This window comes from Citrus clementina, unplaced genomic scaffold (genome assembly GCF_000493195.1).
Source record: "Citrus clementina cultivar Clemenules unplaced genomic scaffold, Citrus_clementina_v1.0 scaffold_1, whole genome shotgun sequence".
Classification (NCBI taxonomy): Eukaryota; Viridiplantae; Streptophyta; class Magnoliopsida; order Sapindales; family Rutaceae; genus Citrus; species Citrus x clementina.
In genome coordinates this window covers 28010251-28025127 of record NW_006263303.1, presented here as the reverse complement: position 1 = coordinate 28025127, position 14877 = coordinate 28010251, and the positions used below count along the sequence as shown (strand labels likewise).

At 33.9% G+C, this 14877-nt stretch overlaps 3 protein-coding genes across 4 annotated transcripts; all 3 read right to left on the bottom strand.

Moving 5' to 3' along the window:
• Positions 1–278: 278 nt before the first annotated feature.
• Positions 279–3017, bottom strand: LOC18053718. Its single transcript, XM_006453469.2, has 2 exons — positions 2361–3017; positions 279–867 (listed from the first exon to the last, which is right to left on the bottom strand). The coding sequence occupies exons 1-2, from the start codon at positions 2705–2707 to the stop codon at positions 633–635; spliced, it is 582 nt and encodes a 193-aa protein (XP_006453532.1). The 5' UTR covers positions 2708–3017; the 3' UTR covers positions 279–632.
• Positions 3018–5892: 2875 nt separating this feature from the next.
• Positions 5893–8276, bottom strand: LOC18053717 (putative F-box/LRR-repeat protein At4g15060). Its single transcript, XM_006453467.2, has 4 exons — positions 8104–8276; positions 6950–7804; positions 6733–6873; positions 5893–6315 (listed from the first exon to the last, which is right to left on the bottom strand). The coding sequence occupies exons 1-4, from the start codon at positions 8128–8130 to the stop codon at positions 6046–6048; spliced, it is 1293 nt and encodes a 430-aa protein (XP_006453530.1). The 5' UTR covers positions 8131–8276; the 3' UTR covers positions 5893–6045.
• Positions 8277–12123: 3847 nt separating this feature from the next.
• Positions 12124–14592, bottom strand: LOC18053716 (F-box/FBD/LRR-repeat protein At5g53840). Of its 2 annotated transcripts, none has more exons than XM_024178709.1 (4): positions 14114–14592; positions 13114–13977; positions 12893–13045; positions 12124–12768 (listed from the first exon to the last, which is right to left on the bottom strand). In XM_024178709.1, exons 1-4 carry the CDS (start codon positions 14147–14149, stop codon positions 12490–12492), a joined length of 1332 nt encoding a protein of 443 aa, XP_024034477.1. In that variant the 5' UTR covers positions 14150–14592; the 3' UTR covers positions 12124–12489. The 2 variants fall into 2 exon arrangements, with proteins under 2 accessions (XP_024034477.1, XP_006453529.1); XM_006453466.2 differs by having other exon boundaries at positions 12893–13033.
• Between the last annotated feature and the right edge of the window lie 285 nt (positions 14593–14877).

Here is a 14877-nt window from a genome sequence, read left to right as displayed (position 1 = left end):
AAACAAAAACATGCCATGACTTTTTCACGTATCATGGCTGCCATTGGTGGTTTTGCTATTTATTTTTACTTAAATTGTTTATCTTTTGGTGGGTTAGGATTGGATTATCGCATGGAAGGAACCTGGTGAGATCATGAGAAGCCCCAGTTCATCATTTGCCCACAAGAAATTAGTTGAAGTCGATGAAATCTCACCGAGTCGCAAAATTATCATAATCATTTCGCTTGCTAGTATTTAAGAGCATGTCAATCGCTAATATTAAGAATCTCCTTGGAGAGAATTAATATGGTTAAAATTGATAGTATCTTAATGCCTGTGAAACGGCATGCTTACTGTAAAACTCGATATTCATAGGCACCATACCGCCAATTCTGAAAAATGCCTAAGAGATTGAGAAGAACATATTAAGCAAATAATGCTACAATAGCTCAATCATACAATTTGGAATCAGGTAAAATAAATCGAAGCATAAATTACACACGAAAGTTGATTCAAACTCTTGATAGACCAATAAGCAGTATGCAGATAGACGGACAGGGGATAAGAAGGTACTGAGGATGGTACCTGTCTAAGTGCTTAGAGCTATGGGAATTGTATACTTCTTCTCAATCATTAATCCAGCAGAAAGGATTTCATGAGGGTATGTTGAAATGAAACAGCCAAGATATAACAAAGGCAAAGACCATACAAGCTAGTAGGAAATTTAGGAACCGGTGACCTTGCCAGAAGTTTCGTGTCTCTGCTTGGTGAATAGGCACAGCAGATGCTGTCGGTGTAGCATCATTTGACTCAGTCCACTGCTCCATTGGATCAGCCTCATTCGCACCAGCAACATTACTCGCAGTTGTTCCACAGATTTCACAGGTTCTGCATTTAGATGGTTAGAATGAAGATCATCATAATAATGTAATATAAGATAAACAGAATGAGAAGAAAAATCTTACATGCTAATTGATGCAAGTGATTTGATTGAATTCTAGAAAGACTAGAATGACTACAAAAGCTACATGTCAAATGTTTACTGCCATAACTCCAGTATAATATCTGGTTGTCACATTTCGATTATGCATACAGATACATTCTAAATTTAAGCTGCTTCCGGCTTAATTGCAACATTATTTTAAATCTGGTCTCTACAATTTCAGTCACAGGAAGAGCACAAAGTGAAAGACGGAAGTAGAAAGAGCAGAATAACTGATGCATCAAATCTAAGATGCTACACAGTTGATACCCTGCAAAAGTACACGAAAAAGAAGTCTTCAGCTCATTGAGACTGTTTGTTTTTCAGATCCTCTTTAAAATGTGCCCTAAGCAGTAAGCATTAAGAACAATGAAGCTTTCTTTCTATGAAATGTTGTCAATTAACAAGCATATCCAAAAGAAGAAAGGATAATCGATCAACAGAAGCTGATATTAAGATCCCAAATTGGACTCTTCAACATCTTTCAAAACTGGATTCCATGCACATACATAGTCTTATGAAATTGGTAATGCACTAAGTTTTAAAGGTTGAGTGCAGGGCATGCCTCAATAGACATGCCACCAAAGTGCCAGCTAAAAATTTACTAAATTTTGTTATAATATCACTGACAGAGCAACCCATTACCATTGGCCAAATTTTCTCCAGCAGATGGCAGATCACAGCTTTATAATAATGGATTGCATAATACACAGCCAAGTTTAAGGAATTGGAATGACCAAGTCGATAACTTATAAGGATCGCCTGCAAGTGCAAATACTTTAACCCGACATTTAGTGACTCACTAAGAGTCAAATTAATTAAAACTCAACCTGTATAATAGAAAAAAGAATTAACTGAGAGAAGAAGGACGGAAAGAATCATTTGAATTTTTAGAAACTTGTTATTCCAATTTTTAACAAAAAAGAAATTAGTTATTCCAATTACTTTAGCTTTATAAACATCTGATTCTCTTTGTTTTCGTCACAACCCGCCTTTAACTTTTTCTTTACTCTAAGAAAGCAAAGATTTTATTCTTATTTAAGTTCTTTTTGGATGTTCCTTGATTTAAGCATGGTTCTCTCGCCCAAATTTTCACTAAATATTTCCTCCGTTTACTCTCAGAAAGATACCCAAAAAAAAGAAAGTCAAAAACATCAAACAAGAGCCTGGAACGCCATTGAAGATTAAGCAGAAAGAAATTTCTTGTGATCACATCCCAACAACATTCCCAAAGCCAAATTGCACAATAAAGGGATACTTGCAGCAACAAAAATGCCATTTAACACCAAAATGTAATAACAATGGCAAGCATTTCATCATACGATCTCATTTTAAGCACATGAAAATATACAAAATTAAAAAAATGATGATTCTTTTGTCTTTCTTCCAAGTTACTTACTTGTTTCCCTTAATCTTAAACCAAGCCTCAGCACACTGTTTATGTGCAGCAGCCAAATCATCCTTGCATGAACATCCCAGCTCAATTGGCACCCCAGATTCAGGATTAGCTGCATCGAAGCTCAGGTGGCAAATCCTGCAGTCCCTCCCAACTTTTGCCAAGTGTACTTTACTCTCACCACATTCTAGATCCACCTCCTCTGATACAGAGGATCTTCTTCTCTCCTTAATTTCACTACCATCTAACTCTGACTCATTTGAAGCAGAAGAAGATGAAGAAACCCTTTGCTCTCCTTCATCTTCTGCATCAACATCAACAACGACGTGTGGTTTTTGTGAAGTTTCCATTTTTGATAATACCCGGATGGCAAATCTTCATGAAATGTGTTTGTAAGCCAGAGCTCATCAATGCACTCAACAACGTTGCTGAAACAAGTACTTCTATTATGTCACCTCTTTAACCTCAAAAAAGGAAAAGAAAAAAAAATTCTTTGGATTTTTTTTTTTTTAACAAAACTTGTTACTGTAGCGAGTAGTTGATCCCTCCCTCTCTAACTTCTGTATTGTGTCAGTATTGTACAGAACTTGAAAGGGAGAAAAAGATCAAGTTAAAGATCTTATGAGATGAACAGAACACACTTTAAGCAAACAATGAAACTGAAGACACATATATGAAGGTTTTAGTTTGTATTTAAAATTTTTTTTTAATCAACTTATAATTTATTTAATTTTCTTTCTTGATTTTGTTAGATACAATCTCCTATGTATATAAAAATGTTTGAGTTCTCGAACTAACCAAAGCAGTTATATTAAACACATATATATTCATCATTTGAAGATTTAACAGCGTTGTTTTAAAATTGTACATTTAAAACTCTTTTTTGTTAAAAAAAAAATTGATCTATTCGGATCGTCATGAGTATTTTACAACATATTATTTTTTGTGGATATTAATATATACATATCTGTATATATAATGTCATTATCAGTATTCAAATAATAAAATGAATTTACTAACGAAAAATAAATTAACGTGCAATTATCTATTTGTAAAATCGTAGATAAAATAGAATGATAGCGAATAGTGAAAGAGAAGACTAAAATTAATTGAAAAAAGGGAAAATATCCACCGTCCACCTATTTTTTACACCTTTTTAAAAAATACACAATTCCTTCATTTTTTAGCTGGAATCTACCTAAAGTTACTTTTTTTTTCACTTTTCCACTTCCGTTTGGAATCCATTAAGAAAACTAACGGAAACTTAATAAAATGACCATTTTACCCCCAAAACGAAAATTACAATTTCACCTTAAAAAATACCAAAAATAATAAGATTTAATGATGAATATCATTATTGGTACTTTAATGAAGTACAAAAAAATCTTAACTACTAGAGATTATAACTCAATTAATAATAAAACTCTACTTATCTTAAATTCAATTGATGATTTGTGAGATTGGGCTATTTTTAATACTACTGTTATAATTTAGCATTCTAATTACAGATATATTTATAAAAAAAACATGCATTTGATGGTTATGGAATTAATTTATTTATTGACCGATGGGGAAAATAATTAGATTTAATCTAATTATTTTTTGTAATTTTTAAGGTGAAATTATAATTTTCGTTTTGGGGGTAAAATGGTTATTTTTTAAAATTTCCGTTAGTTTTCTTAACGGATTCCAAACGGAAGTGGAAAAGTGAAAAAAAATGTAACTTTGGGTGGATTCCAGCCAAAAAATAAAAGAATTGTGTATTTTTAAAAAAAATATAAAAAATAAGTGGACGGTGGATATTTTCCCTTGAAAAAAAAAGTAATAGTTTAGAGGATGATGATTCCGATTTTTGTGTGAGGTGACTTAAAAATGATAATTTTCTACACTTTATTTCCCTTCAGACAGAAAAGATAAAATGAAGTATCAAAAGAAGGCTTTTACTTGTCGGTTCATTGCTTTTTGATTGGTACTGTTTTTAATTGCGTCACAGAGTGGACAACTTCGGGTTTTGTTGAAGCTAATGAGCCACACCTTTTGATGTTAAAACTCCAAATTGACCTTGCTTTATGATCAAAATCTATGGTTAGCAAAGGGTAATTTTGGCCTCTTGTAAAAAGAGTTTATTCCAATTATTGATTCTCAGTAATCTTTAGGGAAAGTGTCAATAGGAACTGTGAATTATCAGCATGTGTACTGTATAGGTATAGCTGGGTCATTATTGATTCTCCTACTTGATGCACATGGATTTTTCAGTTTTTACTCAGTTTTGAGTGTTAGTCGGCAGACCGTGACACGACAAAGATAATCTTTTAATACGAGTTCTCGCGAGCTTTTAAAAATTTTATGTAATGTATTTTTAAATAATAGTGTATGAATAAAAATTAATTAATTAATTTTTTTTATTTATTAACAGTTAATTACCAACATATATTTTTATTTCAGAGTAGATCAAATTACGAGAGAATCATAATCAGACCTCTCACACCTTAGATTAACGGATAAAATAATAGAAACTGATAAAGTAGTAGTATTAGGCTATTAGCCCAGACCCAATAGACACAGGATAGGAACCAACAAACATGATTTTACAAGAGAAATGTCCTACAATAACAGTACATACAATCTGTGTTGGAATCTGGATCGTGCAAAGTTAGGAAACGCTTGTGCAATCACTCGGCCAAGAGCTGATGCCCTCACAATTGTGAGAGTAGCGGTTCCATCCCCTAAAAGTATTGTAAGAGTTAAAAAAAATTAATTATAAAAAATAATTGAGTGAAAATAATTTTTTCTCTCAAAATGAGTATAGAGTATGTAGTAAATGTCCTTTAAATATTAAAGTCGGTCAAAATATGAACTCTAACCGGCTTGTGTAACTTGTAATTCATTCTTCCCTCCATTTTGAGGGCAATTTCTCAATCTCTATCGAGATTTTTTCTCCCTTACTTTTCCTGGACATTAATCTCTTAAATTATGCTATAATTCTATGGATTTAACTTTGACTTGGCATTTGCTATATTGAATTCTAATTTTATGGATTTAACTTTTTCAGTAAACTGAAACAAAGTTCCAAAAAGAAAACTGATATTTTATCGAATTGAGTTTTATTGGGAGGTTCCCCCTAAAATTGATCTAAAAATCGATTATAAATACATACAAGTAACCTGGGTTCCAGAATTCAAGATCTTGGGCAGAAGCAGCCACCTTTTTCAGCAGAGCCATAATAATAGTAGGACTGAAATTTGAGCATCATCATGTCAATCGTTCTGGCCAATGTAGCCGGCACTGCCGCACTGGCAGCGCATTATGCATAATGCACGCACCAGCCCAATCACGCTTTCTCATTTTTAATGCTAGGCACATTATGATTTGTGCTAATTAACATCTTCAATTATTACTAATATGAATATTAGTGTAAATCCAGAATCATGCGAAATATTTGTATATCAAACAAAATGGCAGTGTATTTTAAAAGAATTTCCGCTTAGAGGTGTGGATTCTTGTCTTAACAAAATCGACTTCATGATTTTCGGGAATCAAGTATGAAGTAGCATCTTTTCTTTAAGCTACTATCAGTTTTATAAAAAAACCAAAAACACCACGTTGTTTTGAACAGTAATTATCATAAATTTAAACCTCTTGCATGTACAAAAAGCCTAGCGCTGGGTATGCAGTGATTACAAAAGAGTCAATGGAATACAAGCTTAACCCCTGGAGGTAACATTTTCTCTAGTTTCTTTGCACTCTTTCTAGCTGCTTGTGCTTCAGGCTCATACTCAGATGGTTCGACAATCATTTCCTCAAGAATTGTTGCATTTTGAAACATGTAATAAGCAAGTTCAAGCTCAACTGGATCCCCAGAAAACCCAACAAATTCCAACACCTTGAGGCATTGATGAGAGTGTTTCGGAATCTGATGCCTCATTATTATTTCAGCGGAATAATGAAATATCTCCAACTGAAAATTAAAAAATAAAATAAAATAAATTATCACGCATCAGTCTTGTTACAGAGAGAAGATGATTGATCATGTAAAACTAGAAAATTCTCAGTGCTACCAGAGAACTCATGCCTAAAAGAAGAGGAGTGATTTTCATTCCTCTGGTAGATGAAGGAAAAGCAATGTAGACTGTTGAAGTTACAATAATACTCGCCAATATTTAAGATGCAAATTAATCAGTACCAGCTGCAACTACAGCTAACATCTAAAATTTCATTGAGTTAACTGAGAATTACTAGGGAAACTACTATGACATACAATGAGTGCAAAAGATTATAATGGAAAGCTAACTTCACTGAGGCCTTCCAAATACTGTTATAATTATCTTGTCTGTCCAAAACTTCTCAGTTTGCAATTGTTATTAAAAATACTTGCCTTAAATGTAAGCTTCTGCAAAAGGGGACATGATTTCATCATGCAAGTCAAACCAAGGAGGCTGCTACAATCAAGTGCACTAACAATAAACATTAGGTGCCTTAGTTCAGGTAAATCACATTCTGGGAATTGCAAAATTTCCTGAAAAAGAGAGCAGAATAAGATTATCAACTTAAAGTTGTATTAACCCAGATGCCCTAAAAAGTTGGTAGACAACCTCGTTCAGTTCAACATGCAACTCAAGCGTCTTCAGCTGAGGGAAATAGTTTACAATTGGTCCAATGACTTTCCCCTTTCCAATCCCATGCCCCCCACCAATTAATACATCAACAAGTTGGGGAACATTCTTAACATGCAACTTGATTTCTGGTCCAAAATATTTGAATGACAAAAGACTTGGGCAAGAAATTTCAAGTTCCTCTAGGTTGTTGCAATGGTCGATGTGTAGACACTTCAACTGAAGTGATGAGCCAACAACCTTTAATCTTAATAGCTTATCAGACCGTCCAACCCGTAAGTCATCAAGATTTGGACAATTGTTTATAAAGAACTCAAGAATCTCTTCTGTAACATTCACTGTATCAAAATAGAGAAATTTTAGAGACTTAACTCTAGATAAACCACAGGGACTTTTGAGATAGTCATAACAGCCTTGTGAAAATTCATATATCCCAGAAGCGGGTGGCCAACAAAGAGCAGGAAACAAGTTCAACTCAAACTTTTGAGCTCTCTTTGATATTGCTGTGTAAACCCAATGACTAATGTTGCTTTCATGAGAATCATCCAAATCAAAAACTATTATGAACTCATTAACGCTTAAACTTTTATGCGATTCTAAGACTTTATTCACCCAGCACATGTACCTCAACCTTTCTTCTTCTATAGTCTCTTCATAAACATTCACGAGCAACTTTGAAGCATCAAAGTTAAGATTAGAGGCATAAGTCCACAAATACTTCCATCTACTCGAAAGAACACTGGTCCTTGCAGCTTCCTTAAGCGTTAACCGGGATATAATATTAACAAGAATATCATCTGGGAGGCGGCTCACCCAATCCTTCAAAGCCTCATCCTGCTCATTATCAAATTGATGCAGAAATTAATTATAACGATAAGAAGCAGCTGCAGCAGCAACAATAACAACCCATATCAACAAATGTAATATTATTGAAAAATGATAAAATTTCCATTATCCCTTCACAAGCAATAAATACCCCAAATCATTTGTGCGAAACGTTTAAGGCGTCCCATGTTCCGGGTTTCATTTCATCGTTTCAAATATTGATAGTAACCCAAGATGAAATAACAAAAGTTGTAAAAAAATCTAAGGAAAAATAATAAATTTCGTCATTTCTCAAAATAAAGTAATACCTTGTCCCGGATATTGGAAGAGCTCATCGTTGCTCTGTCGCTCAATTTCTCTGAACTTTGCCCAGATATATCAATCAAGCTCCAGCTGAAATCGATTTCGTTGTGATTCTTTACTGTTTCAGCTTACTAGCGACTAGCTCAGCAAAGTCGAGGCACACAAAAGCGAAAGACGACATGAAGGGAAGGGGATATATAATATTTATTTTTATAATTGTTATTGTAATAATTATATTTTTATTATGTGATAAGTAGCAATTTCGTCATCGGTTTGCGGGTTAAACATTAATTTCTTCTTTCTTTTATTTTCATTTTGAACTAGGAAATGAAGAACAAAGTTTTAAAAATAACCGCGATACATTTAATCCACGGATAATGTTAAACTTTTAATTAAGAGTAATTATGATGTGACAACTGACACGATCAGTTTTGTAGTATACTTAAATCTTAATCACCATAGTCCATGGCCCGCTCTTCTTCTTAGTGGTTCAGTGAATGAAACGAAGAAAAGAGCTACTCCTTGGAAACTGAAAAAATATTCTGGTTTCATGGACCTGAGAAGAAGAATTGCTCTTGTTACAAAATCAGTATCTTCACGGATGTCAAAGTCGCGCTGACCAATAACTCGTGGAAGAATAGGGCAATAGGCGCCAAGATTTCTTGTTGTTTTGAAGATGACATGTCGTCTAAGCGATATCAGTATCTAACCGGCACGTCGTTTTTTATACTAATCCACAAAGGGCATTTTTCTTATTTTCTACGTACTCCCACAATTTTCTACCCCCAAGTCAGAACTAAATGTGTTTGAGGAATTAAATAGAGTGACCATGATCTCCTCCGAGTGAAAGTGAGCAAATGGTTGAGCATGTCACATTGACCAGGTGGTGTGAGCTTGAGCAGATGAGCATGTGCTATGAGGTGGAGCAGATCATCTCGACCAGGTGCTATGAGGTGAAGCAGATCACCTCGATCAGGTGCTATGAGGTGGAGCAGATCACCTCGACCAGGTGCTATGAGGTGGAGCAGATCACCTCGACCAGGTGCTATGAGCTTGAGCAGATCACCTCGACCAGGTGATGACCAGGAATAAAGACTCAATTAAAATAAACCACCACAAAGCTCCTCCGAAAAATGAGGGCACGAATTTGATTAATTAATGGTTATTGACACGATCTAAGGTCGTGGGTGTAGGGTGTTCATAAAAACCCCGAGAAAACCACGCCAGTGGGGGGGCTCTTTTTCTCTGGATCTGATGGAGAAATCCTTTCTGGATACTCTATTTTTACTTTTCTGCAAATTATTCAAAAAGCTTTTGGTTTTAAAGCAATGTTTATTAAGCCATATGAAAAATGGCATATTTGGTTTTTCCTGTAAACCCCATAACTGACTTGAGCGTTGGAGGGTTTACGCCGGAAAAACTTCCGGCACCTCTGACCATTCTCTGTAATTTCAGGTACTTATTGATCGTCAGCTTGAAGATTATATGCTCATGAATGTTCTGCTCATAGTCAGAGAATATTCTTAGAGATCAACCAGCAGCTTCCCACCAAACAAATTTAATGCTGATGCAGGGATCTGATATTGAGTCTCTAACCAATTGGTTTAGATTTCGGCATCAACAAAATGACATGTCATCTTAAAATGATATATTTATACAACATGTAGTCTATCAGACAAGACTATACACCACCTGTAGTCTTTCATAATGTTATATTTTATTTGAAATATTTTATTTTTTTCATAGTATCAATACATGTGAATAGAAAGACCGTTTAAAAAATTGAAAATCAAAGAACCATTAGCTAAACCAAAACAAAATTAATGGTAGTCCGTTTTCCCCCAAATTGCACTTTAAAAAAATAAAAAAAAATTACAATTTGCAAAAAATTTTAAAAACCATTAATGATACTTTTCCATTTTTCATTTATAAAAAATATCTATTAAAATTTTATTTTAAGCACGACGAGTCTTTTATTTTTCAACTACATTACATCCAGTATTTTAGATTTTAATTTGCAAGCATAACGAAAATAACTGGTCATTTTCCGTTTTACTAGAAGGCGACATGTCATTGGATGAAGATATAGCAGAACGACATAACGGCATTTATAATTATGCAAATGACAAAGAGTATATAATATGCGCCGTAAACAATATGCAGCAATACAACATACATTTTCTTTTATAGTACAACGACAAATCGCCTGCCAATTTGAATTCCACATGATTTCAATGAATGTAAGTTATCATCTCTTTCTTCACGGTTAACTAAATAAAATGATAAATTGTTTCAATTATTATATATTTTTGCATATTTCTTTTCTCTAACACCAAAAATAAGTTATTTGTATTTTTAGGTAATAATATAGAAAAAAAAATTAATTTGAAAATAACACTTAATCTACGAATTTAATTCCAAACTTTAAGTCTTATTTAATCAAATCCCCAACCCAAGCCCTTAAATTAGGATTCTCTCTTTCAAAGTTAAAGTGAGAGAGGGAATTGATTAAGGGAAAACTAACTAGCTTTATATCTTTAGGCATGCCACCGTATTATATACGTTTAATCACTATTTCATCAATTATTATTATTTAAAGATAAACATAAACATTATCAGAGCCAGCAACACTTGGTTCCTCAAGATATGGACAATTGTAAATAAAAAATCAAAACTGTGAAATCCTAGAAATATACGTACTCAGTTGAGATCTGATATGATTGCATCACGATGCTGAATTGAGTCGTTGGACCTCAGGATACGGACAATTGTAAATAAAAAAACTATAGAACCTCTCCTGTAACATTTACGGTGTCTGACCAAAGAGACCTCAGGGACTTTACTATAAATAACAAGGACTTTTGAGGCGATCATAACACTCTCGTGGAACAGTGTATTGCCAAGAAACTGCGGAATGTATGTTCAACACAAACTTTTGAACTCTTTTTCGACATCGCTGTGTAAATCCAATTAGTAATGTCACTTTCAGATGAATCACCCAAATCAAAATATATGCTAAACTCATTCATACTTAAACCTCTATGGAATTCTAAGACTTTATTCAGCTGGTTAATGTACCGAGACCTTTCATCTTCTACAGTCTATTAACTGTCATTTATCAGCGACATGAAGCATAAAACTTAAGAATGGTGGTGCAAGTTCACAAATCTTTCCACCTAGTTGAAAGAACACTAGTCCTTGCAGCTTCCCCAAGAATTTAGCCGAGAAATAATGTCAACAAGAACATCATCTGGGAGGCGATTCACCAATCCTCTGAGTTTTCGTCCTGTTTAGAATCAATTCAATCAGAAAGAAGATATAATTCATTCTCATGAAAAGCATAATTGGCAACACAAAATGACAATAACCCATAATAATATTTGAAAAATAAAAAAAAAATCATATTCCAATTCACATATCTTACCTCAAGCAACACCTCATCTTGATTTTCTTCACTTGTTTTCTCACAAAATTGAAAGATCCCCCTACTCTAGCTAAATCGCTTTCAATGCGGAAGCCAAGGCATTTTTTTCCAATTGTATAAAAGATTGAGATCTTCTCCTAATCCTTTACAGATCTTATGCCACCTATGTTTTAGTATTAGTGAATGATTAAAATATAACTAATTTTTCTTTTTTATTTATTAACCACCAATCATATTAATAACACTTGCTTAGATAAAGATCAGATCATGAGAGGATCATAATCCTTGTTGAAAGGCTCATGTCTCTGTGAGGCTTTGAGCAATTGAGCTTGAGGAGGGTTTATATTTAGTTTTCAATAATCATATTTTCACGAAACAATGAATACTAATGCTAAAATAAGTTAATATCTAAACTTTCTATCTATTTTATATAAAAATTAATTTATGCCAGTTAATGCGACAAACCATAAGTAGGAGAACCAAAATATACCTACGATTCTCATTAATTGCATTAATAATTTTGATTCAAACATTTTAAATCATATCATACAGCATCTTTATATGTATGAATTTGTTAGACAATATCAATGCATACGGTAATTTTACGTGAGCTTGATCGGCCCGCCATATTATATATAATTAACATATTTACATCCCGGTTTACCAAATGGTACGGTGCTAGATGCAACCCTCGCCAGGGGCGACCAGAGAAAGCCCGAAACGCACGCTTCACCCTTCACTTCATTGCGGAGACAATACGATTAGGATCCAAAAATATTGCTGTACAATATTGTTTCAGCAATATGCCTACTAACAAAGTATTATTCTTTATTTTTCTTTTCATATGCATAAACAAAAAATAAAATAAAAATATAACAAAGTTCTAGAGGAAGTAACTGGTCACCTACTGTGTCTAGTCTTTACCTAACAAAGATTAAAGTAGAACCATGGGATAAATGAGAAATAGTTAATGGATATAAAGTTTAACCCCTGGAGGTAGTATCGCTTCCTCTAGCTTTCTGGCTTCCTCCCTAGCTGCTTCTATGGTTGCTTCAGACTCAAACACCCATGGTTCAAGCAGCAATTGCTCCAGTGCAGTAGCATTTTCGAGCAAGTAACGTGCAAGTTCAAGTTCGACTGGATTCCCGGAAAACCCAATCATGTCCACTTCCTTAAGGTTCTGATGAAAGTGTTTAGGAAATTGATGCCTAGATCTTACTTCGGATGAATATTGTGATACTTGCATCTGTAAACCACAGAGTACCATTTCATGTGGAAACAGTTACAGTCTCATCAGAAAAGATAATAGATCATGCAATATTATACAAAATGTTAGAAATTGAGTTACAACAATACTTGATGATAGATACCTTCAATGTAAGCTTCTGCAAAAAGGGACATGACTTCAACATGCAAGTCAAATCAAGGAAGCTGCTACAACGGCGTGCGCAAATTTGAAATGTTAAGTGCCTTAAAGCAGGTAATTCACACTTGGGGAATTGAATACTTTCCTGAAAAGCAGCCTAAAAAATGAGATTATAGACTTAAAATCACATGAAGCCACTGAACCTAGAAACTTTAGAATGCTAACCTCATTCAATTCAACAAACAACTCAAGATTCTGCAGCTGACAGAAATAGTTTACAATTGGGCCAAGAACTCTTCCATTTCCAAGTCCATGCCCACCAACACCCCCACCAATTGATACATCTTGAAGTTGGGGAACATTAGTAATAGTGAATTTGATTATGGGTCCAAAATATTTAAAGGACAAGAGACTAGGGCAAGAAAGTTCAAGTTCTTCTAGGTTATTGCAAAAGACAATGTCTAGGTACTTCAATTTAAGTTCTGAACCAACAACCTTTAATCCCAATAAGTTATGAGAGCAGGCGACATCCAATTGATCAAGATATGGACAATTGTATATAAAAAACTCAAGCATCTCTCCGGTAATATTAACACTATCAAAAATTAGAGATCTCAAAGACTTAACATGAGCTAAACCAATATCAGTTTTGAGACTTTCATATACCACTTGTGGAAATGTGTATATTTCAGGGAGAGTTTGCCAAGAAACAGCGGGATGAAAACTCAACTCAAACCTTTTAACCTTTCTTGATATCGCAGAGTAAATCCAATTAGTAATGTAGCTTTCATATGAAACATCCAAATCAAAATTTATTCTAAACTCATCTATATATAGAGCCCTATGTGAGGATAAGACTTCATTCACCCAGTAAATGTACCAATTCCTGTCTTCTTCCATAGTGTCTTCAGTGACATTCATCAGCACCCCGGACGCATCAAAGTCCAGAATAGTTGTATATTTCCACAAATGCTTCCATTTATGGGAAAGAACACTAGTCCTTGCAGCTTCGTTGAGGGTTAACAGATTTAGTATATTAACAAGTATATCAAAGGGGAGTTGGCTCAGCCTATCCTCTAAAATTTCATCCTGTTTAACATCAAAATAATACCAAAAAACAGGATAAAAATTATTCAATTCATGTAAAACAAAACCCGATGATGAAATTCAAAACTTGCCAAGAATTATGTAAAAAGTAATGAAATTTCCAATTCTCATAACGCACCTCAAGCAAAACCTTATTGGGATTATCATCAATCATTTTGCCCTAATAGAGACAGAGTCACGGCTCAAGAAAATGGAAACTCCCAGCTGAAATCGATGAGAGAACTTTCTTCAGAGCAAAACCCTAGCCATTTTAAACTGTTTTCGGCTCGATGCAATAGGCATATAAATACTTCACTCCCAATACATTATCCAATTTCCTTTTTGGCTTAAATTTATCCCGCCCCAAAAACGTTAGCCGTCCCGTTACTCTCAATGCTGTTAACTTTAACCGCTGACCATGTTAGGGGTTTTGACATAAGCTAATTTTGCATATAGCTTTCAAATGGGCCAACAACTCTGGTTTCAAATCCGATTAGCCTCACCAATTGCTACATAAAACATGTTGGGTAATAAGAATCTGGATCGAATCGACATTGATGTTCTTGATATAGTAATTGATTTCTTTGCCCAAAATATCCCCTTGTGGTTCCATTTCAAGGGCTTGATGCCTTGATATATGTACGTACATATTTTGCAAACATGTAATGTAAATGGTATGATGAGTTTTTTAAAAAAAAAAAAAAAATTATTTTACACAATTACTATATAAGTTTCTTCTAGAGGAAATAAAATTTTTTTGAGATTATTTTTATATTGTTAAGTTTTTATCTTTTATTTTCGTTATTTAAATTTAATATTAATACTGATAATTTAATTTTGATGATCTTTGAGAAAAAAAAAAGACTCAGTTTAATAGTTTGAAAAGATATTTTGAGAAAAAAA

Bases quoted from the DNA above. Each gene is read 5' to 3' on its own strand.
- LOC18053717 (XM_006453467.2), bottom strand. From the start codon at position 8,130: ATGAGCTCTTCCAATATCCGGGACAAG. The intron at 6,874-6,949 runs GTTGTCTACCAA...TCTCTTTTTCAG, and splicing joins TGCATGTTGAACTGAACGAG to GAAATTTTGCAATTCCCAGA. The intron at 6,316-6,732 runs GCAAGTATTTTT...TTTAATTTTCAG, and splicing joins TGCAGAAGCTTACATTTAAG to TTGGAGATATTTCATTATTC.
- LOC18053718 (XM_006453469.2), bottom strand. From the start codon at position 2,707: ATGGAAACTTCACAAAAACCACACGTCGTTGTTGATGTTGATGCAGAA. The intron at 868-2,360 runs GTAAGTAACTTG...ATCTAAATGCAG, and splicing joins TTTAAGATTAAGGGAAACAA to AACCTGTGAAATCTGTGGAA.
- LOC18053716 (XM_024178709.1), bottom strand. From the start codon at position 14,149: ATGATTGATGATAATCCCAATAAGGTTTTGCTTGAG. The intron at 13,978-14,113 runs GTGCGTTATGAG...GATGTTAAACAG, and splicing joins CCAATAAGGTTTTGCTTGAG to GATGAAATTTTAGAGGATAG. The intron at 13,046-13,113 runs GTTAGCATTCTA...CTCATTTTTTAG, and splicing joins TGTTTGTTGAATTGAATGAG to GCTGCTTTTCAGGAAAGTAT.